Source organism: Syzygium oleosum, unplaced genomic scaffold (genome assembly GCF_021117445.2).
Source record: "Syzygium oleosum isolate NSW1041296 unplaced genomic scaffold, Sole_v2.1 Sole_v2.19, whole genome shotgun sequence".
NCBI classification, from domain to species: Eukaryota; Viridiplantae; Streptophyta; class Magnoliopsida; order Myrtales; family Myrtaceae; genus Syzygium; species Syzygium oleosum.
The window spans coordinates 556,001-578,841 of NW_026607503.1; the positions used below are offsets into that span (position 1 = coordinate 556,001).

Below are 22,841 nucleotides of genomic sequence, written 5' to 3' on the forward strand. Positions count from 1 at the left end.
TTTTACTGCTGCTTGCAGGATTGAGATTTTTCCTGGCAAGTGCAGAGACGAACCCTTTGTAACGGCAAGCGCTCCTGCCCACCGCGAGTGCCCTTGACTTTTACTGGCAGATGCTCTACAGTGTTCTTCGAGACAAGAGGAACAAATGCGAAATATTTTAATGTGTGAATCGCAACCCTCTTTGATGACCACAAAGAAGAAAAGGCAGAAGCCACGATTAAAGCAAACTCCACAATCAGGGGACATGGGGAGTTGCAGACCCACCCACCATGTGAGAGCCTTTCGTTTGCTTTTTCGTTTCCATAGAAAGCGATTATGCGATTCCAATTCCATATCTCGGGAGCTGTTCGCCCATACCGGGCCGCACCGGATAATGCGGAGTCTCTGCACCACTCGACTTCCACCCCTCAAATACGTATATACAGAAAACTTAAGGACCAAATTTTTGTTGCCCTTTTGCTGGCGTTGATCCAGTCTCGACATCAAAGTGAAGAAAACAAAAGCAAATAATCGAATCAGTCGGGAGATGGAGCTCTCTGTTAATTGCTTTTGGTGAGTTTGAAGCACCATAGAACTGTGCAACGAAACTAGTAGCAAGTACTGCATGGAAGGATGCATATAAGATGGAATCTCCCATGAGTCACCTACCGCTTCTTTTGTTTTCTTTTGGGAGGGTCCTAGCAGTCACCATACCAATCAATTTTCACACACGAATAATCGATGAATTAATCCTCGCAATGGTGTAAATATCCTCGCAAAGGCATGCTTCGTGCCTTCATGCCTGGCTGTATCTAACGACAAATTACTTTGCTGAGCTTCCTTGTATCATAGTTTGATCCTGGTTTACTGTCATTCTTATGGGAAAGAGAGAACCGGCGGACAAATTATGATTCCGAAGGCCAGCAATCATGGAAGCACGTTCATGATATGTTACTGCTAATCATTCGCGACCAAGGTAAATACAATAATATTAATTATTGCCTGACATGGGTCTATTCTACACACAAGTCATCATTCAAGATAATTGTGCAAAAACATTAAAAAGGAGAGAATTTTCTATTTGATCAGGCTCTAGTGGGATTCGTCCACGTGTGTGGCGCATGTCCAACGTCCGTCTGCTCTTCGACAGTATAAATAGGACTCTGGTTCATGAGCTAAGGACTCATCCTAGAGTTTGATCCTGTAAGCTCAGTAAGTTCCAGAGATATCATCCAAGACTATAAACATGTCTTGCTGCGGCGGAAACTGTGTATGTGGCTCTGGATACATACGCGGCAACGGCTGTGGCGGGTAAAACGATCTCCATCATTTACTCTCGCGAGTACAGCTAGTTTTCATTTGGATAATCTCCTCTGCCATTATCAATTCAATCGCCTGCTAGTCCTGATTGTGTCGAACTAGGAGAGAAGAGATAATGGTCTATCTTTCATCTGAGTGACACATCCTATTCCTAGTTCACCAATTGAGTCGACTAGTTTCCATTTTCATCTTCTTCTTTTTTGTCAAATTTTGGGCAGACGCGGTGTGTATCCCGACGTGGCTGAGAACAGCCCTAAGACCATCATCGGCGGCGTTGCCCCCGTAAAGATGTACGTTAGTTCAACACCAACTACCGATAATGCAGAGTATCACTTAACTTTCTCCTGAACTTTGATGTCCTTGGCGGCTAATGTAAGAACTTACTGTCCTTCTCAGGGACCATGAAGTGTCCGAGATGAGCTCTTTCGAAGCAGAGCATGGCTGCAAGTGCGGATCCAACTGCACGTGTGATCCCTGCAACTGCAAATGAAGTGTCTTTCTCAGGTATCGGCTCACGGTTCGGTGACCGTTCCATAAAAAGTAAAAATCTATAATGAAGAATATGTAACCAGTAAATAAAGCAGCCGTAGCATCTACAAATCCTTTTCCGGGGGCTTTAAGATGCTCTAAGGCTGTGTAATGGAGCTTGTATTTCGTTTGCTTTGTTGTGGTGGGTACCATTGTTCGGGAGGGAGAAGACTGTATACATGGCTGTGGAGTTCACTATGAGTATGTATCTATCTGGACCTATGGTAATTCTATCTGCCATCTCTCTCATGGAATTGCTTGCAAGTGTTTCTAATAGGGTTTTGTTAAAGAGTGTCAATGGACACTCGTTAAGTTCATAACAAGGAAATGTTAAAATTTTCAATGCATCGATCACACAGGATACGAGTAAGACTTTTAAATAAAAAACTTTCCTTAATTGGACGCTGAATGTCCGCGAGACACTGTTAACGAAATCCTTTACAATTTTATTCGTTGAAGAGGGCTCGAACCTCCGAGCACACGTTTTCTGCCTCACATTCTCACCCATGTACAAGCACAAGCAAAATATTGTTATCATCAATCTGGTCATTAAACATCCGGAGAACTATACTCTTACTCTTTTTTTTTTTTTTTTTACGAAAAAGAGCGAGGAGGGGCAACCGGCACTAGCAATAGCAATCCCATTGATCATTACCATAAGGTTTTGTACACTTTCTATGGAATGTTAAGTCTGTGTCATAGCTAATCCGCATCACCCAGGAGGCGAAAATATAAGATTGACGATCCCGTCACCGTAGCCCTATCAAGACGCTAGCAATCATGAAGTCTCTTCACACGAGACACGCGCATCTAGCAACGCAGCATGAGCGGTTCAAAGGTTCGTCCACCAATCTAACTCGTGATACCATGAAAGACAAATAATCCTCTACAGCTAGGCCCGCCATCTTGGTGGTATCCAGGGAACTATACTTGCTGCTTACTGCTAATGGAATCACACAGAGCCCACTGCTGACCTCCTACTCCCCAAAGGAACATATCATCTTCTGCCGTTGGACTCTGAATAAAGCATCCATATCTCACAATCAATAGCTGTGTAGCCTATTAATTATATAGGTCATGTGATTCTCCCGTCAGGAGATAATTTCCATTGAAAAACTGCAACAGAACCTCCTTTTTTAGTTACTGACATGTCAATATTGCATTTATTTTACACTACCTTATGAATGGATTTACAAGGATTTGTATTGAAGGTTTCAGCTAATTTATCCCGCAAGGTCCTCTCAAGAAAATAGGGTAACTATAATCACTTGTACAAAAGGTTCACACTAAAGTCCTCTGTAGAAAATTCGAGTTTGCGATGTAAGGAGGAGTTCCATTGTAAAAATAGCTCCATAAACCTCAACATACTTATGAGCGATAGTTTACAGATGAGAAAATGATGATTCGGTTCTCGTCATCAAACTTTCAGTTGTCTTGCATACAAGAGAGGGGCGATGAGCAGAAGCAGCATAATAGATGCTTTCTACCTAAAAGGTCAAAAAGCATCGGGAATAAGTTGTTCCATTACTCATGTCAGACAATTAAGGAACTCTGCAGCAGTTGCGATTGCACCTCCTGTGATGGCATCCAACACAACTCTGTCTCTGTTATTGTTGCTGGCCGCAGATATTGTAAGGCCGGTCAAAGCACCCCCTATCATAGCATTTTTCTGCAAGAGTGAAAGAGTTTTGGTCAATCGCTCAGCTGATAAGAGAGATATTGCTGTGTTGGGTAAATCAGTAACTAGGGAGCGGAACTCAGGAAGCTTAGCAACAAAAACGTAGCATTTTTCCAGCTAGACTTCCATACAACAGTTGTAGAAGTCTTTCATGTCTGACCATCCATGTAAAAGTTCAGGTTGCGTTTCTAGTAGTCGAGGAAGCGGAAGACATTGCAACAACATCATCCTTCCCACTACCGAGACTCGTATAAAAATTTTGAACAACTAAAGAACTCTTCTTGAAGAAAGCCAAATCCCATGAAGAAATGGCAATTCCACACAAGGCAGAGCAGGCATTACCCAGTCTCTGGTGCCACGGATTCTCTCTACCCCGTACTCCACTCCTGCATAGACTCCAGCAACTGTCCCTGTTTATACATAGGATAATCCTCACATTATCGCTGCTCTTGTAAAGAGAAGAAATTTTAGACACTCCCCTGCGCAAATATGAGAAACTTTGCATGTACAGATTGTATCTTGATTAATACTTACCCCAGTACGCCCCTTCTTTGCACATCTTCTTCAACTGCAATTTCCAAGTAATCACATCAGCAGGACAAAATGGCCATCAATTATCTGTTAAACTACTTTGCAATATGCAAATGAATATGCCACAGAAATCCCTCTTGGCAGATTCTACAGTCCAGCAACTCCAAGGAGCAAAATCTTTCGAGATAATTTCGGTCTCGAATAAACCAATGAAAGCATTTTATGAAGAATGGATTAGAAGCGTCATAGTGATTGATCATGCAAACTGTTCATTACATTCGATAGTACAGATCTTAAGCATAATTTGGCAAGAAAATAGGATATATCTCAGCATTACAGATCGAATTGACCAGCATAGTCCAAGAACACTCACCGTGTCCTCAAAACTGTGACTCGAAAAACTCCCTGCAAAAAAGCCACACCGAACGTTAGCACCACTCCAGCCAATGGAACAACCTGCCAATCTGATAATTGAGATCTGAGAACCCGCTAAAGAAAGTTCACAGGACGAGACAAGTCCTTCACGCCCTTTGCGGGTAAAAATCGATACACGAGAGATCGAACAACCAGCTGAACTCTTTCAGCTGAACCGCTAGGAACATACTCGACATACACATTACTCCATTCATACTAATTTTTGGGGGTCAAACACCAAAAAGAAAAAAAGAATCAGCTTGGTAACTTCTGCAAACGTAGGAGCATAGAGCAGAGCAGACAGACACATAAAAAAGTATCATCTTTATCGTATATTCTGTCCGATGTTAAGTTCAAGAGAAGCCAAATCAATCGTGAAGACAACAATAGCGGTAAAAAAAAAAAGAAAAGAAGAGACCTTTCTTGACGATGAAGTAGGCATCTTCCGCGGCTGCTCTGGTGGCTGCGACCTGCGAGACTCAACGACCCAGTTGTCAATTCCAACCGATAGATAGATTCAGGGGAGAAGAAAGACGGAGGAAGAAAGCAGCAGAAGAAGAAGAAGAAGAAGAAGCAAGAGAATGGTTACGGTGCCGATCTTGAGGAAGCCATCGACGGTGACGTTGAGCAAGGGATTGCCCATGTCAATGGCGACGTCCACCTTGGGGCCCGAGATCGACCCGGCGTACCTGCTTCTCGGCATCTTCCCCGCCCTCACGCTTCCCACTCAAGCTCGCTGCAAATGATTTGGATGATGAAGATGAAGATGATATCGGTGTGTTTTGTCGTTATAGTCTTGTAGATGCTCCTCAATAAAATATCTCCGACCCAAAGGAAGATGAAACTAAGGCCGCATTTGGTAACTCGCCAAATAGGCCAAATAGTAACTAATTTTATTTTTTTATTTTTAGAATCAATTTTAGAATAGAAATTCGTTTCATAAATTTTTTATTCCTGAGTATAAATTTATTCACAGAAACAGTTTTGAAACAGAATCAAGAAAAAAAAAGTTTCTTCTTGATTCTGAGAATAAGAATTAGAAATGAAAAAGAACTTTTTTTTTCTTTTTCTTGATTTTCTTCTTCTTCTTCTTCCTGGCTTGTGGCCGGTGGCCGGCCGACGACCGGCCACGGGCCAGGACCGGCTCCGGCGAGGGCTGGACCCTCGCCGCCGCCCTCGCCAGATCCGGCTTGCGGCTTGGGCGAGGGCAGCCCTAGCCCAGGCAGCTAGTCGCCCTCGCCGGATCTAGCGAGGGTCCAGCCCTTGCCAAATCCGGTGAGGGCAGCACTCGCCCAAGCCCCGAGCCGCCCTCGTCGGATCTGGCGAGGGAGGCCCTGGCCTGTGGCCGGCGCTGGCGACCTGGCCATGGCCAAGGAAGGGGAAGAAGAAGAAAAAAAATAAAAATAAAAAGAAATTAATATTAAAAAATTCAAAAAATTATTAATAAAAATAAATTTTGTGTAGTTACCAAACGCATTTCTGTTCTTTTTCTATTCCAAAAATAGAAATTTTGGGCAGTTTACCAAACACCTTCAAATGTTTAGAAATTGTTCTCGGGCACAGAGTAAAAAAGAATCATTTCTGAACAGAAATTGTTTCCGGGAACAAAATGGTTACCAAACGCACCCTAAAACGTTAGTTTCGAAAGATCAATCATTTTTTATGTTTAAATATTTCGTGGGAGACCAAAATATTTTTCGCACATTCGTTCTTCAATGTAGTCTCTGGACTTTTAATATATGTTCAATGTAGTCCATAAACTATTTCATGTTCAATGTAGTCCTTCCCTTAATTAAAGTTCAGCAACTAAATTGAATATTTTCATACAATGCAAGGACTAAATTGAATATGCACTAAAAGTCCAGGGATGACATTGAACAAATTAAAAGTTTAGAGACCACATTGCACATGGAGTTAAAATTTATGGATCACATTGGGTCAAAGTTTATGGATTGTTTGTATCATTTTCCCATATCAAAATCATGCTTTCAATTAATAATTTAAACTTTTAAAATCGCCGGCCGTGATTTCACGAAATTTCGCATTGTATCAGAGCATGGGTCAAGAGTCCATCTTCCCGCTATTCTGTTTGTTTTCCTCTTATCACCGCTTGCCTCACTAAAGTCATTCAACCATATCTTGTCTTGCCCATGTAAGAAAATTGATTCGAACATGCTTAAGTTTTCAGGACGGATGATTTGGCTTTCGAAATAAGAGCGCATCCTTTGGAAACTGCAGAGGAAAAGCACCGGAAGTTTTCTAAAGAAATAAGGGATATGTTTACTAGAAATCTCAAAACTTGTCACGAAAGTGTAAATGAATTCTAAAACTTGCAAAAAGTGTAATTAAGTCCTAAAACTTATCACGCTGGTGCAATCGAGTCTTAAAGTTAACACTGTCTAACTTACTAACGGAAAACGCTAACGTGGCGCTGACGTTAATTTTTTTAAATTATTTTTTCTGTCATACATGGTGATAATGTGACTTATTATTATTATTATTATTATTTTAATATAAATTTTATTTAAATTAAAAATTAAAAATTTAAAAAAAGCAGTAGGGGGAGAAGTTAGGCGGAGAGGACTGGAAGCCCTTGCTGCCGCCGGCGCCTGGCGACCCCCACTTGCTGTCCCCTCCCGATGATGGTGGGTCGGCGGCGACAAGGAGGGCTGTTTTAAATTTAATTTAAGTAAAATTAGTATTAAAAATTAAATTTTAGTCAAAATGACGTCATTTTAATTTTATGTTTTATAATATAGTCACGTCATCGCCATGTCTATAAGGAAGCATATGTGAGCAGTAAATAAAGCAGCCGCAACATCTATAAATCCTTTTCCGGGGCATTAAGATGCTCTAAGGCTGTGTAATGGAGCTTGTATTTCATTTGCTTTGTTGTGGCGGGTACCATTGTTCGGGAGGGAGAAGATTGTATTGGAATGTTAAGTTTGTGTCGTAACTAATCCGCATCACCCTCGAGACGAAAATACAAGATTGATAATCCCGTCATCGTAGCCACTATCAAGACGCTAACAATCAGGAAGTCTCTTCACACGAGACACGCATCTAGTAACATAGCATGAGCAGGTTTCACACTAAAGTCCTCCATAGAGAATTCGAGTTTGCGATGTAAGGAAGAGTTCCATTGTAAAAATAGCTCCCTAAACCTCAATAAACTTAAGAGCGAACAGTTTACAGATGATAAAATGATGACTCGGTTCCTGTCATCAAACTTTCAGTCGTTTTGCTGCGATGAGCAGAAGCAGCATACTCTACCTAAAAAGCAAGAAAGCATAGGGAACAAGGTTGTTCCATTATTCATGTCATATTATTAAGGAACTCTGCAGCAGCTGCGATGGCACCTCCTGTGATGGCATCCAACACAACCCTGTCTCTGCTATTGTTGCCGGCCGCAGATATCGTGAGGCCGGTCAAAGCGCCCCCTATCATAGCAGTTTTCTGCAACATATTCAAAGGGAGCGAAAGAGTTTTGGTCAAACGCTCAATCGATAAGAGAGATATTGCTGTGTTGGGTAAATCAGAAACTACTAACTAGGGAGTGGAACTCAGGAAGCTTAGCAACAAAACTGTAGCAGTTTTCCAGCTAGGCTTCCATACAACAGTCATAGAAGTCTTTCATGTCTGGCCATCCATGTAAAAAGTTCAGGTTGCATTTCTAGTAGAGTCGAGGAAGCGGCAGACATTGCAACAACAACATCCTTCCCGCTACCGAGACTTGTGTAAAAATTTTGAACATGTAAAGAACTCTTCTTGAAGAAAGCCAAATACAAGGCAGAGCAAGAATTACCCAGTCTCTGGTGCCACGGATTCTCGATACCTCGCACTCCACTCCTGCATAGACTGCACCAACTGCCCCTGTTTTATACATAGGATAAATCCTCACGTTATCGCCGCTCTTGTAAAGAGAAGAGATTTTAGACGCTCCCCTGCGCATATACGAGAAACTATGCATGTATAGATAGTAGCTCGATTAAAACTTACCCCAGTATGCCGTTTGTTCGCCCATCTTCTCCAACTGCAATTACCAAGTAATCACATCAGAAGGACAAAATGGCCATTAATTATCTGTTACAACAACTTTGCACAATGCAAATGAATATTCCACAGAAATCCCTCTTGGCAGATTCTACAGTCCAGCAACTCCATGGAGCAAAACCTTTCGAGATAATTTCGGACTCGAGTAAACCAACGAGAGCCTTTTATAAAGAATGGATCGGAACCGCCATACCAATCGATCATGCAAACCGTTCATTACTGTTGAAGGATATTTTAGTCTTTTTCATTGTCAGTGAACCCTAATGCTCGCTATATATACTAATGTAATTCGTAATTATGACATAATAAGAAATTCTTATCTTTCGTTTTCATGGTATCAGAGCCACAAAACCTTTTGCCTTAGCCGCCGACGATCATCGTTACATCTCAGGAGAAATCATTGTCGCCGGTTATGATGACACGTTTTCTCCTGTCGCAAAGATGCCTTCTGTTCGTGTTTTCATTTCTCTTGCTGCTCGATATGGTTGGACTCTCCATCAACTTGATGTCAAGAATGCCTTCCTTCATGGCGACTTGGCAGAGGAGGTATATATGGAGCAACCTCCGGGGTTTGTTGCTCAGGGGGAGTCTACTAGTGTTTGTCGCCTGCGCAAGGCATTATATGAGTTGAAACAATCTCCTCGTGCCTGGTTTGGTTGTTTTAGTGATGCAGTTATTCGGTTTGGCTTGCAACGTTGTACCGTGGATCATTCTGTATTTAGTTCCACTTCTTCTCCGGGATGTGTTCTCCTAATTATGTATGTGGATGATATTATTGTCACTGGTAGTGACTCTGTGGGCATACAAAAGTTGAAACAGATTTTACGGACAGAGTTCAGTACAAAAGATATGGGTCGTTTACGGTATTTCTTGGGCATTGAAGTTTGAAGTGGCCTACTCACATGATGGTATCTCATTATCACAGCGAAAATATGTTTTGGATATCCTCAGTGAGGTTGGTTTTCTTGGGGCTAAGCCTGTCGATACTCCGATGGATCCTAATGTGAAACTTGATGCAGAGCATGGAGACTTACTCATGATCCTAGTAAGTATAGGAGGTTAGTGGGTAAGCTCAACTATTTAACTGTCACACGACCAGATATTTGCTTTGCTGTTAGCGACCAGATATTTGCTTTGCTGTTAGCGTGGTTAGTCAATTTATGAGTGCTCCTCGCACTACACATTGGGAGGCAGTGCTACGTGTTGTTAAGTACTTGAAGGGAGCACCAGGTAAAGGAATTTTGTTCAAGAATCATGAACATCTTAATGTCACTGGCTACTCTGATGCTGATTGGGCAGGATGCCCTATGGAAAAGTAAGAAGCAACAGGTGGTGTCTCGATCAAGTGCAGAGGCAGAATATCGAGCCATGGCTCATGTGACTAGTGAGTTACTTTGGTTAAGGATGTTATTATCCGAACTTAGCATGCCATCTTCAGCTTCCTCAGTTTTGTGTTGTGATAACCAGTCCGCCATGCATATCGCTTCAAATCCAGTTTTTCATGAGCGCACGAAGCATATTGAAGTAGATTGTCATTTTGTGCGAGAAAAGATTCAGAACAAGGACATAACACTTCAATACACACGGACCGAAGACCAACTTGCTGATGTTTTCACTAAGTCATTGCGAGGTAATAGAGTAACTACTTTATGTAACAAGTTGGGGCTCTTTAATATTTATGCCCCAACTTGAGGGGGAGTGTTGAAGGATATTTTAGTCTTTTTCATTGTCAGTGAACCCTAATGCTCGCTATATATACTGATGTAATTCGTAATTATGACATAATAATAAATTCTTATCTTTCGTTTTCAATTACATTCGATAGCACACATCCTACGCATAATTTGTCAAGGAAAGAGGATATATCTCAGCATCATAGATCGAATTGACCGGCATAGTGCAAGAACACTCACCGTCTTCTCAAAATTGTGACCCGAAAAACTCCCTGCAAAAAACCACATTGAACATTAGCACCATTCCAGCCAATGGAACAACCTGCCAATCTGATAATTGACATTTGATCAGAGTCCGCTAAAGAAAGTTTACAAGATGAGACAAGTCCTTCACGCCCTTCGCAGGTAAAAATCGATACTCGAGAGATCGAAAAACCAGCTGAACTCTGTCGGCTGAATCGCTAGGACCATACCCGACATACTATGCACACTTCTCCATTCACACTTTTTTTTTGGGATCAAACATCACAAAGAAAAAAGCTAAAAAAAAGAAAAACAGCTTGGTAACAGCGTAATTTACTCAATACTAATTTTTTTGACCATGAAATCCCACACACAAACGGCGGATGGCTCTCCAAGTCTTTGTAAAAACGGATGTCTTTTAGGCACCAAGCCCCCTGCGGATTTTGATTAGCACAGGTGAATTCCGATGCTCAGGTTCTATATTATGGCAAGTGCAGAGCATGTTCTGATGCACCGGTTCCATAATATGGACAAGTTCAAGGGAAGGTAAATCAATAGAGAAGAGAACAATAGCGGGAAAAAAGAAAAAAGAAAAGACTAAGACCTTTCTTGGCAATGCAGTAGGCATCTTCCGCGGCTACTCTGGTGGCTGCGACCTGCGAGACTCAACGCCCCAGTTGTCAACCTCAACCGATATACATTCATGGGAAAAAAAGACGGAGGAAGAATGCAGAAGAAGAAGAAGAAGAAGATGCAAAAGAATGGTTACGGTGCCGATCTTGAGGAAGCCGTCGATGACGGCCCTGATGAAGGGATCGCTCCTGTCGACGGCGTCGTCCACCTTGGTGCCGGAGATCGACCCTGCGAGCCCGCTTTTCGACATATCTTCCCCGCTCTCTCACGCTCCCGCTCAAACTCGCTGCAAGTGATGAAGAAGACGACGACGACGACGATATCGTGTGTTTATAGATGCTCTTCAATAAATATTTTTCGTGGGCTGTCGGAGATATTAGGATAATTCTCTAAAATATTTTGAGATCATTAGAATATATCTATTGGTTTTTTTTTGGTATCTTTTAAAATTGCGCGATATCTCTTGTTTGATAATGCATATATATTATCAGCTTATAAACAGACTGATGTACTCTTCTTTATGATATATCGAATTATACACAAATTTTTCCGTTTTCTCTCTTCTGCATTCTTATATTTAACTGACGATGAAAATATTTTCCGTGGATTCATTTTTATAAGCAATACAAGCCATTATTCTTAGGAATATTTTTCAGATCATTCATGTTTCACGAAACAAATAGAGAACTTGTGATACTCACCTTAATCAGTGAATTTCATTTACTTATATATTGCACTTGTGGAATGATAATATTGCCCAAAGTACTCGGATAGGAAATCCTAAATTCAAATCTTTCTAAATTCCTATCTACTTCCAAAATTCAGCTTACGCATGAAGTGAAGTGTTAAAACATATAAATATCATATCACGCTTTCGATCAATAATTCTTTTTCCTCTTTTTATAATTTAAATTTTTAAAACTGTTAGCTGTGATTTCATGAAATTTCACATGGTATTAGAGCACGGGTCAAGAGTTCATCCATCAGCTTTTAAAACTCTGTCCAGATTGCCATGCATGTTCCTACATCAGCTCCACAACTGATGCAGCGATAGCAACAGCATAGGAAAGAAACACGATTCTGCATTTGAAATCCTTGAAGATGGAGCATGATGACTGTCAAAACATTTAATCGCCTAAGGAGCGTCATTCTCGACATCCATGACCAGCCCATTTTACACGAACTTCGGTCGTCACATGAGGCAGGACCAGGAACATACCTAGACCCTAGTTACTAGTTAACTCAATGTGCCATTTACGCGGCAGTTCAGTCATCACCCGAGCCACACTCTGCCTACTCACTCATTATAATTTCAATCAACTCCAACATCATCGCCCTAATGTTAGCAAGCATGAGGAACTCCAAGATGTCTAAAGCCGTATGCAGTAATATGTACAAGAAGATTTTAAGGCGAAGAAACAGCAAAAACAATTATCTTAAAGCACCACAAGAACTTGCACATACTGGACCTGGTTTTCCTCCATCCTTGATACTGGTGCTATTGAGAAACAAGGCCTTCCTAGGCATCAAGCCAACAAGAAGTTGCGTCCAAATGTGGTCTTTCTTTTAAGGTCTATGATGGAACATGTACCTCCAAATGTCATTCACAATCACATGAGACATATGTACTTGCATACTTCTGACAATTGGTCTTATTCTACACACAAGCAGGTGCAAGCGTAAATACTCCTCGGAGAGTTTCAAGCACAAACCTGGATATATAATGAGCGAAGCATACTTGGAGGCGAATCACTTCATTTGAGGACAACAGCTCAACTAACCCCGCAGGAGTTCATTTCACTACATAATACATGATGCAGCTCAAGAAAGTGTGACCAAAGAAAGCTAAAACAGAATATGCTACTGGTGCAACGGGTGCATACCGAATCCTCAGATTAGGCTGGTCTTATGTAGAGCCTGCCATATCCAAGGGCTAGGATGCACTCGTTGAGCTCCATATCGTTCCCTGTAGAAGACTAACACTGTTCAAACCTTTGAACGATGCTCAGCAAATTCAGCAATTCAAACATCAAAGTATAAAGCATAGAAGTTTTTTCTGTTTTAGACCGATTCCACCAAGAATGAAACTCACAACACAAAAGTGATGCATATCCTGTTATTCCACAGAGATCATCTGTGCTGTTATCTGGTTCCAAAGATACTCCATGGGAATAAAAAGTAAAAGCAAAAAGAAATTTTTTTCAAGCCATCATGAGCTCATGTTGAACAATTTACTTCTGACAGCACAAGAATTTGAAGTCCATGAGTCCCACGTCACAATAAACAAAGCAAGTCACATTTACGAAGGCAATTTTTAATGTAAAACTAAGGCGGCAGTTCTTAGGATGCTAATTCATCCTTCGGAAAACTAATACTCAACAATTGATAGCAAAAAGTGAGAAATTGTGTCTTAGCTTAAAGAACTTCAGAAGGCTTTTCCATTTTCAAGACACCACGTTCTAGTTCTTGCTCTCCCCAAAAGTGACCTAAGTAAAATATTTAAAGAGCTGCAAACAGGCCGGTCAATCGTCATGCAGTGCATCGGCTTTAATGAAATACACAGAAGACTTCATGTCCTTTCTCTGGGAATCAGCAGGTTCAAAAGATATCGTCAGCATCGGAGACACAACACATCTCACACATCTCACACATTTCAGATTAAGGATTCCCTAAGGATATCTGAGCATTATATCAACTGTCCACAGCGAGTATTTTCACAGCCATACTCTATATTCAAAATGTCATGATGAAATTTATTAAGGAGACAAGAATCACCACCGTGGCTCCATAAATGAACCTAACAATTACCCTTTATAAAATAAAAAACATATATCAATCGCTCAATAGCGAGGGAAGAAAACTACTCATTAGGCAACAATCTGCACCACCTAGCACTGTCATGTAATTCAAAGTATTGATGTAACTAATAGACAGTTCTTCTAGTAAGCTTTTAGATAGCAGAATAAAAGGAGGAAAAAGTAGCTTTCTTGCAGCAAAATAACCACATCATTTCTCATTCACATAGAGAAATATCTAATCTTTAGTTGACACTTCGATTACATTCTCGTATAGAAAGACATTCCACAACATAGAAGTCTTCCACTTAAGATCAGGCGTGGCTGCGTGGCACGTTCCCACTCCCAATTATTTTGACAAAATAGCCGCGTACAAGTCACTTACCTATATATCTTAGCTAGAGTCATCCTCTTTATGACGGTGTCTTCTGCTACTCTTGGCAGATCGCTTCCTTTCCCTCCCAACACGTGAGTCATCTGAGCTACTTGCTTGGTAATCAGAAGACGCAGCTGCCCTCCAGCTCTTTTGCCTGTGCCTCCTGTCATAATCACCTGATTCATCTGAGCTGGAATCATCTGTATATCTATGACTCTTTCTCCTCCTTTCATCCGTCTTACTATTCCTATGCCTTCGTCGATGCTCCTCCTCATCTGATGACTTGTCCCTCTTCCTCATCCTCCCCTTCCTTCTCTTTCTTCTAACTTCATCCTTATCCTCAGAGAGACTGCTTCTTCTCCTTCCACTCTTTCTCTTCTTCGACCTCCCTCTCTTATTTCTCTCCCCCATATCACTAACCGAGTCATCATCTTCTGAACCATCCCCCCTTCTCGTCTTCTTCTTTGATGAACTTTCTGTGCTACCCTTAGTGATTGGCTTCTTCCCCTCACGCTTGGCAATTACCCTCTCAATCTCCACGCCAACATCAGAATCCGAAGTCTCACTTTCGTCTTCTTCCTCTTTGCTATCCTCCTCACTTCCCGCTTCAGTGTTACCATTCGCCTTGTTACCACTCCCCTTCAGCTTATCCAACCCAGGAAAAGATGCAACCGCAACCTGCACTGCCTCCGTGTCCTTTTCCTTATTATCATCATTCGTATTCAGGAAGTTTCTACACTGAAATGTCAGGTGGCCAACACGGCCACACTTCTTGCATGCGCCGCGGGCCTCGTCGGCATTCGACCCAGTAAAACGGGCAAGAGCAAGCAGATCTTGGAAGCTCGTGTACGAGTTCTCGGCCTCACGCTCTGAATTAGCCCCCTCGTTGGGAGTGGAGCTCTTTGCATCATCCTTGTTGGGGGCATAGGGATCATACCCGATCGCGCTCTGCCATATGCCATGGGTTTGAAGGGCTGCACTGCTGTGAACCCTATTGTTCGCGGGCATGCGAACCCTTCCTGCGGTGGCCGGCATCTTCAAAGCCTACGAAGCCCTGTATCCGACAACCAAACCGGACAAATCATAAACACCCGTCTCCGATTTCTCAGCAATCGCAATGACCAAACTGACACGTGGGCTTTCGGAACTACCAAATCATACCCCAGCCGAGATTTCAACCCCGAATTCAAGAAAACCCCAACTTGCAGACTCCGCAATCAAGCCACCTTAAAACGAGTCGGTACATACATAGCCGCGTCGCCATCCAACACCCGCCCGACCTTAAAATCACACCGACACAGACAACGAACGCTGCTCATAAAGACTAGGAAACATGAACAATGCGAATGCTTTACTATACATGCATCGGATCCTAAAATTTAAACTAAATCCCAGGATAAAAAAGGAAGAAGGGAACCGGACGAGACATCACTGCGACGTCTAGAGATGCTTGCTTTACCTCTGTGGTCGCGACTCGATGAGTTTGGATGGATACAGAGGCGATTCGGTTGATGAAGAGGAATTGCCGGACGAACTTCGCGGCAAAGCGAAGTTTCAAAAATCTGTTTTGGAACGAGAAAAAGAAGGGAAGGAGCGGTTCCCATTTTATGGGCCGCTCTACGTGTTATGGCGGGCTTAGCGGACTACTTCTGTTCAATGGGCTCTGGCCCATCCGGCCCAATCACCGGTCCGTTTTGTTCTGATCGTTTCAGCTTTCTGAATTTTGAGCATTTCGAGATGTTTTCTAACCCCAAAAAAATAAAAGTATTAAGAAATGCTTTGCGTGGCTTCAGAATTAAAAAAGATATAAGTACATATATATATTCAAAAAGTTGTTTGCGCGTAGTTTTGAGCAGTACTCACATTGCAAGCAACCAGCAATAAAGAGTCCAATAAAAATGAAGTGAATTTAGATGTCCGGCGAAAAAAACTGAGACGAAATAAAGGACGGTCATTATATATCAAATTAGAAAATATCATGAAAAATAATAAAAGATGGGGAGTGCAACCCCGATTTCGGTGTCTAATTTTCGCTTACCAAACACGTCGTTGGTCTTTGGTTTTGCCTCTCGAACTTGAGGAACCTTTTTACGTGCCGACCGATCATCAAAGCAAATCACGGGCCTGAACAACTCATTTGGCCCGTCGAGGCTTGCTTTTCTGAACACGACATCCCTCGATGTCCGGCTCGGCTCTTCGGTTGAGTTCCCGCGCATTCGGGGTTCTTTCAGCTCTCCCGGGCCACTTGAGGTCAAGCTCGAGCTCGCGAGACGACGAGCCAAAAAAAGAAAAGAAAAGAAAAGAAAAACAGTAATGAAAGAGAGGGGGGGGGGGCAATGAATGGGGGGCAAATCCTCCTTTCCTTGAGCGGTCATGCCAAATGGATAAATACGAACAGGAAAAGATCATTTGAACGACCCGGGATTCGGCAAACGAAGACCAGATGGCCTTACCCAGAGCGACACCACTTCGTGCTTCGAACTGAAACCAAAGTGCTGCTCCGCGCGGAGTCAAACATCCGACGGCTGTCGTCTCTTCTCCGCTCGATCGCACTGTCCTCATCGCTCCTCCGCTGAAAAGTGAAACAACCCCCCCAACCCCAACCCCGTTCCCATGAAGGCACGCGCGTCCGCCAAGAGATCTCCTCCGCCGCCGCGCCGCCCGCCGCCCATGTCGACGGCCGACCCCGAATCGCCGCCGGGGGGCCACGTCCCGGACCCCGGCACGCCCGAGCCCGACCACCTCGCCGGGGCCGCGCCGCGGGATCCCCTCCTCCAGTCCGGCTGCTTCATCGATCCCGCCGACGACGACGCCGCCCTAGCCCCCGGCGACCGGGAGGGCCAGAACGGCGCCGCCGAGGAGGCGGAGGCGGCTCCGATCTCGAGCCGGGCCCCGGGCTCCGCCGACGGGGCCGCGACCCCGCAGAGGCCGAGCTCGAACGGCGGGGCGGAGGCGGTGCCCCCGACGCCGGAGAACGCCGGCTCCGCCGATGACCCTTCGAGCCGGCGGAAGACCCGCGTGGTGTTGTCGGAGACGCCGGATTGGCTGCCCGCCGGTTGGTACGTGGAGGATCGGGTCAGGACGTCCGGTGTAACAGCTGGGACGAGAGATAAGGTGAACTTCGCGACCGTTGTTTGAGCTAATCTTCAGCTATTTCAATCGCCATGGTGTAGTTTTAGCTGCAACTAGAATGAAGTTGAACTAGCTCTTCAATGCCCAAGTATTAACAAGACTGAACAAGACTGCCCGATGACGAACACTGTGACTTGTCTGTGGTCTCAGCTGAATGTAGAAGCTTAGCTGATTGCTTTCCGTTGAGGAACTGGGTTGCAATAACTGATGGGTATGTTGAACCTTGATACTATGGAATAGACTCAGTGCCCATTAACGGAGTGATGAGAAGCTATTCTGGGAAAAAAAAAACTTTGTTTAGCTTGATGATGGATTGGTTTCTCTGATACCATCTGTCTTGTGAAAAGAGGAAGTGAGTAGTGAAAGCAAGGCGTTGGTGTTATGTGCTGTGAGGTAGAAGGCTAGATATGTACATCATTTAGAGCAGATAATCTTGCTGTTGTGAACTGAGAACAGTAATTTTGGGTATAGGGCTGCGAAAACGAGAGAAGTTAATGTTTCTGAGTAAATCACCCGTCGGGTTTACATTGTTGCCGAAGCTAGTGATGTTACCATTTCATGAAGAAATAACCATGCAGTGGAAAACTTGGGGATGGTGTTTAGGGAACTGCTCTAGAGCCATCGTATATAGACACATTTGACTTAACTCTCCCTCTCTTTACTTGGAATATTCTTTTGGAGTTAAACGTCCATGATTACACTCTTGCAACTAGTAGTATTTAATTCATATTTGACTATCAGGATTTGGAAGATTCATGTATTTACGTTGTAACATATTGTATCAGCCTTTGCATGTGTCGAAAGCCGCTTAGCCATGTGCCTATTTTAGGGAAAAGAAGAGCTAGAACTCAATCCTCCTTTTGCCTTTCTAAATTCATTTCATTCACTTGCAATCCTGAACCATATTATCCTATACAATCAATTGCTACTGCTTCACAGGCTTACTTTTCCAAATTCTAGTGTCTTTCAAACGAATCAAATCGCTCCGACGGTATTATATCTATTTGTCATCTCTGCAGCCAATATAAGTGTCTTTAAACAGTACTTTATGAGAAAAAAGACAGCTGGGTGTGATTTTAATTACAGGCATATTCCAAAAGATCAGTTGGTTAGATTCGTGACAGTAATTTTCAGAATTGTATCTGGTGCTGTGGCTGGAGAGCATCGTGGAGCTCTCTGTAAGTATGGGTGAGTTCTAAGAGAATTAAGCACCTCTGTCTAGTATAGATGGATTTGCTTTCTCTCGACTTGATGAGCAGGTGGAATGCTGCCAAGAGAAGTCAATATTGTCACACAGCAGCGCCTCGGGCGTGCTATCCTGAGCATCCATGAAGCTGTTCCCACTAAGTAGGACAAAGGCTTTGTGGTGGTGGGTGTTTGTTTCTGTATTTTCCAGTGCATCCATCTTAGAAGTCGCTTCAAGTTGGTCTCAGTTAGAGTTAAACAGGAAAATTCAAAGAAGGTTTTTGTGTTATTGATCTTATGTTGCTTCTTGAGATATCATTAAAAGCTCAAAGGTTGGTTGATGTTGGAAAATCATGCTCTTATAGCATGTCTTTGAGCATTAATTAGTAAAGTACACTACGTAGGTTTTATGTCTTTGTTGTTTTGTGCGCTCATGTATGCATCCACCGGCAAAATTCTTTACCTTGATACCTGTAGGATATGTTTGCTTCATCTATACAACATTACTAAGAGAGATCTTCTTAAATTCTTCAACCAGAGCCTTCTCTTTTTTCTCCTCATATAGATACCATGATGGTTTTTCTCTCTCTCAATGCTCACCCTCCTGATTGTCACACTTTCAACGTCAGTTATTGGAGAAACTTGAAGTGCCTCAAGTAGACCTTCTCACGTTTTACCTCGCCTTGGCTCCATGACGGTTTTTCTTCTCTCTCTCAATGTTCAGCTTCCTTACGCCATACTTCCGTTATCTTTACTCTTCCCAATGTCCGTAGCAGAATAGTCGAAAATCTCCTCATTTTTTCTCTCAACTGTGCATCATGACAGCCTTCTCTTTCTCTGAATGCTTGCCTTCTCAACTGCCCCAATTCTGTGTCACTCACTCTTCCAGGGTCAGTTACATACTTCATTTAAACCTCCTCATGTTTTAAGTCGCCTCCACACTGTAACAATTGTTTCTCCCTCCTTTAAATCCGGGCAACAAAGCTGCCACGTTTCCATTGTCAATTACTCTTCCCAATCAGTTAGTTTACTTTCTCCCTATAAATCACCTCTCAATTATCCTTCTCCAGTCTCCTGATATCACTTCACTGGGCTCTTACTGTTTGCATTGGTGCGGTGTTGTTAAGGTCAGTACCTTTCGTCAAAACTTTCCCTGAGCTTACTCTCTTCAGTTTAACTACTTGAAGTGTTAGTCTAAACATTCATAGTTTTTTTTTTGTCCGTAAATGCCAAAATATAGTTTTTCAATGTGCGCTCTTTGTATTTGTTAAGGAACCAATAGGATGCAAGTTATTTGTCCGGAAAAAGGCATTTTCCATTTTACATGATTTGTTTCCCTCATTTCATTTATCTGCACAGGTCCTTCATTTATTTTGGTCATTGAATATCTGATTCTCAATCTTTGCGAGTTCATCCCAAAGAAAGTGAACCCCCAGTATATGTTACCTGCTTTGCTTGCTTCCTCCCCCTTCATTCAGTCGGAGCTGATGAATTCAATGATATTACCCAACCAGCATCTCTTTCGGTTCTTCGGCCATTTAGAGGTGTATATAGCCATTCTGCCTGGATCCAGTATCATAAGTCATATTGTTTCGACTTTTTCGAGAAAACCGGTCTTCGGGTATCTAGGCATGGTTTATGAAGGAACCTGGTCCGGTCCCGTTGCCTTAGTAAAATTTTCAGAAGGTTAAACCTTTTAAAAAACTGATGTTGACCCGGTTCAACGAGTCGATCAGGTGAACTAGTGCTGTTTTGTCCGAATCTTTTGTTAAGAAAGCTAAATGTTGGGGTGTGCGAGGCAAAACGATTGAACCCCTGACCTGTTGGTTGCCGTTCAAAGAAGCACAAACACATGAGTTGCACTCTCTCTTTGCTAAATGTGGGGAATTCATTTTCAATCTGTATACTGAAGCCCATTATAAAAAATAAAGAGGCTAGATTGCTGTAAGGTGGACTCGAAGGTGTGACCTTATGGATAATAATGGGTGCCTTGACCATCCCGGCCAAATGGAAAACCATTCTGGTGATTGCATTATTTTGTAAAATAGTAACCGACTGGTCGTGTACTGCTACTCATTCAGTTTGGTTTGTGGTACGTTTTGAAAATGTTTTGTGTAGCAGTGCATTGATGGATAGCAAATACTGAGGAAATAGAAAGTTTTTGTCTGGTAGTCTCCACGGCATTCAGCATTAATGTCTAGTATCTGATTTACTTGTTAGTATCTAGTCATTAGTGTTGAGGATTGTTTCTAATATTAGGGTAGGGAAGGAGCATTTATAATTATTGGGATTAGCGATCACCATCATGCAAGCCACCAGGCCCACCATCTAGAGCCAGATAAATGTGTTCTCAGCGATCTGACCAAAAAAAAGTGTTCTTGGTAATGGTCATTTACATCCGTCATCGCTGTCCTAGATTTTTTTCTGTTATCTCCTTCCAAGCATTGCCGCTCTGATCTGTGACTTTCCCAGGTTACTTGGATAGATTCCAGAGACTTTGCTCCTTCATCCATTGCATAATCATAATTGTCTATATAAATACATAAAGATGTCTGATTTTCTCTCGTGTTTCTCAATTTTACTGTTGGTGTGGGTAGATTAGCAGTTTTAGTGCATTGGGAGTACTGTGTAACTTCTTTAGTCAAGGGCTTTTCACTTGAAAAAGAATAGCGGTAATAAGAATTTGCAAATCGTGTAGTCTATCCTATCTTTTTTTTTTTTTGGTCGAAATAGTCTATCCTATCTAAGTTGCTGAAGTTTTCATCCTTCCTGACATTATTTGCAACAAAATCAGGAGAAAAGGCAATGCAAATATGTGAGAGTGATTCAAAATAAAAAGAAATCATTTGAAGGGGAAGTTTTATTGGTTTGCAGTAGTACTGCATTGTTCTGTGTTAAGAGTTCATGAATCCATTGATTCAACAGATAGCGTGACCATGTTTGGGTTGCCTTGGTCGACTAGGGAATATGGATCATTTTCTACATGATTAAGCAAATATTGCAGCATTGTCTACCGAGTGAAAAAAAAATGAGTGTCCATCTTAAGCTCTGCAACTTGTAGATGCAGTTTTCGCTTTTTTGTCTATATCCATTGTGACTGATTGATGGACTTATTAAGAAACTCAAGGCTGAGATTGGATGGTTCGTTTTTTCAGTTTATGTTATATGAGTAGGGAAAAAGTAACTCAGGCTGCCAAGCTTGATGACTTGTCTTGGTTATATTACCAAGAATAATGCAGCTTAAGTTTAAATGTAATTAGCTGATCAAAGATTCGGCTTTTTGGAGTTTTACAAAAGTTGTTAGATTGTTGCATAAAAAGTTGACAGTGGTCTGTGTTTATTGGATTTATATTTACAATACAAGAGTAGGGTTCTGGACTATGCTGGCTAACTTATCATTTTATTCTGCAGTATTACTGCGATCCAGTGTCACACCGTGTATTTCGCTCGAAGAAAGAGGTCCTATACTTTCTTGAAACGGGATTCTCCCGGAAGAAAAAGAAGATGGAGAACGCTGATGCAAATAATGACGTGGGGAACTCCAGTGCTAATAAAGCGGTAATCAGGAAACTTCTTTGCATTACTCCCTTTTGTTTTGCTCATTGCTGCAAGGGGAATCTCGTCCCCCGTCCGACGCTTATCTTTTTTTCTGGTCATTTGAACCTGTTTACGCTCACATGAAAATAATTCGACAGCAAGCAGAGACCTCTGGAGGCCAAAGACAGAAGAAAGCAGGCCGAGCGCCACCCCTGCCGCCGTCGACTTTTGACTGGAAAAATTGCCCCGATCAGGTAAAATGGGTACTGAAAGACGCTTCGACCAATACATGGATTCCGCACATTAACAACGAGGAGGTGCCTGAATCGATCCGCAAAGAATGGGCTGCTGCATTGGAGTACCTTAAATACAAATCTAAAGTTTGACGTTTGCTGCGAAAAATTTCAAGGCTCAAAGTCGAGGTCTTTCTGTAGTTTGGGGCTGAGAAACTCTTTGGTTTAAGGTTCCTCAACTACTTCCTTTTTACCTCATTGACAGTCTTGTATCTAGTAGTAGTTTTGTTCGTGCTGTCAAAGGATAGAATATCAAAGTGTCCTGTCAATGTACTTCGTTTAAGTGCGCTGTTCTGGTAGCTGAACTTGGGGAAAAGCACAGTGGAAGTTTCAAATCCTTTTCTATTGCTTCCAGCTTGATGCCACGATTTTTCGATCGCTTATTTAAGTTCCTTTAACTTTTGAATATCGTTCATTTAAGTTACTCCAAACTCGGATCACCGGTATTGGTGACGTGGCAATATTCCAATT

At 42.4% G+C, this 22,841-nt stretch overlaps 5 protein-coding genes across 5 annotated transcripts; 2 read left to right on the top strand and 3 right to left on the bottom strand.

Annotated features, from left to right (window-relative positions):
* Window positions 1-1,131: 1,131 nt before the first annotated feature.
* Window positions 1,132-2,064, top strand: LOC115670161 (metallothionein-like protein type 2). The gene is made up of 3 exons (XM_030591363.2): window positions 1,132-1,290; window positions 1,518-1,589; window positions 1,696-2,064. Exons 1-3 carry the CDS (start codon window positions 1,226-1,228, stop codon window positions 1,787-1,789), a joined length of 231 nt encoding a protein of 76 aa, XP_030447223.1. The 5' UTR covers window positions 1,132-1,225; the 3' UTR covers window positions 1,790-2,064.
* A 1,094-nt stretch (window positions 2,065-3,158) lies between these two features.
* LOC115670182 (outer envelope pore protein 16, chloroplastic) lies at window positions 3,159-5,255 on the bottom strand. Its single transcript, XM_030591391.2, has 6 exons — window positions 5,040-5,255; window positions 4,869-4,920; window positions 4,410-4,441; window positions 4,040-4,073; window positions 3,848-3,915; window positions 3,159-3,496 (listed from the first exon to the last, which is right to left on the bottom strand). The coding sequence occupies exons 1-6, from the start codon at window positions 5,151-5,153 to the stop codon at window positions 3,356-3,358; spliced, it is 441 nt and encodes a 146-aa protein (XP_030447251.1). The 5' UTR covers window positions 5,154-5,255; the 3' UTR covers window positions 3,159-3,355.
* Window positions 5,256-7,684: 2,429 nt separating this feature from the next.
* On the bottom strand, window positions 7,685-8,720 carry LOC115670183 (outer envelope pore protein 16, chloroplastic-like). Its single transcript, XM_056320165.1, has 4 exons — window positions 8,697-8,720; window positions 8,450-8,483; window positions 8,256-8,323; window positions 7,685-7,906 (listed from the first exon to the last, which is right to left on the bottom strand). The coding sequence occupies exons 1-4, from the start codon at window positions 8,718-8,720 to the stop codon at window positions 7,766-7,768; spliced, it is 267 nt and encodes an 88-aa protein (XP_056176140.1). The 3' UTR covers window positions 7,685-7,765.
* A 5,326-nt stretch (window positions 8,721-14,046) lies between these two features.
* On the bottom strand, window positions 14,047-15,758 carry LOC115670179 (CAX-interacting protein 4-like). The gene has a single exon (XM_030591388.2). The coding sequence runs from the start codon at window positions 15,256-15,258 to the stop codon at window positions 14,242-14,244; it is 1,017 nt and encodes a 338-aa protein (XP_030447248.1). The 5' UTR covers window positions 15,259-15,758; the 3' UTR covers window positions 14,047-14,241.
* An 866-nt stretch (window positions 15,759-16,624) lies between these two features.
* LOC115670184 (methyl-CpG-binding domain-containing protein 5-like) lies at window positions 16,625-22,735 on the top strand. The gene is made up of 3 exons (XM_030591393.2): window positions 16,625-17,337; window positions 21,952-22,098; window positions 22,236-22,735. Exons 1-3 carry the CDS (start codon window positions 16,837-16,839, stop codon window positions 22,461-22,463), a joined length of 876 nt encoding a protein of 291 aa, XP_030447253.2. The 5' UTR covers window positions 16,625-16,836; the 3' UTR covers window positions 22,464-22,735.
* Window positions 22,736-22,841: the final 106 nt, after the last annotated feature.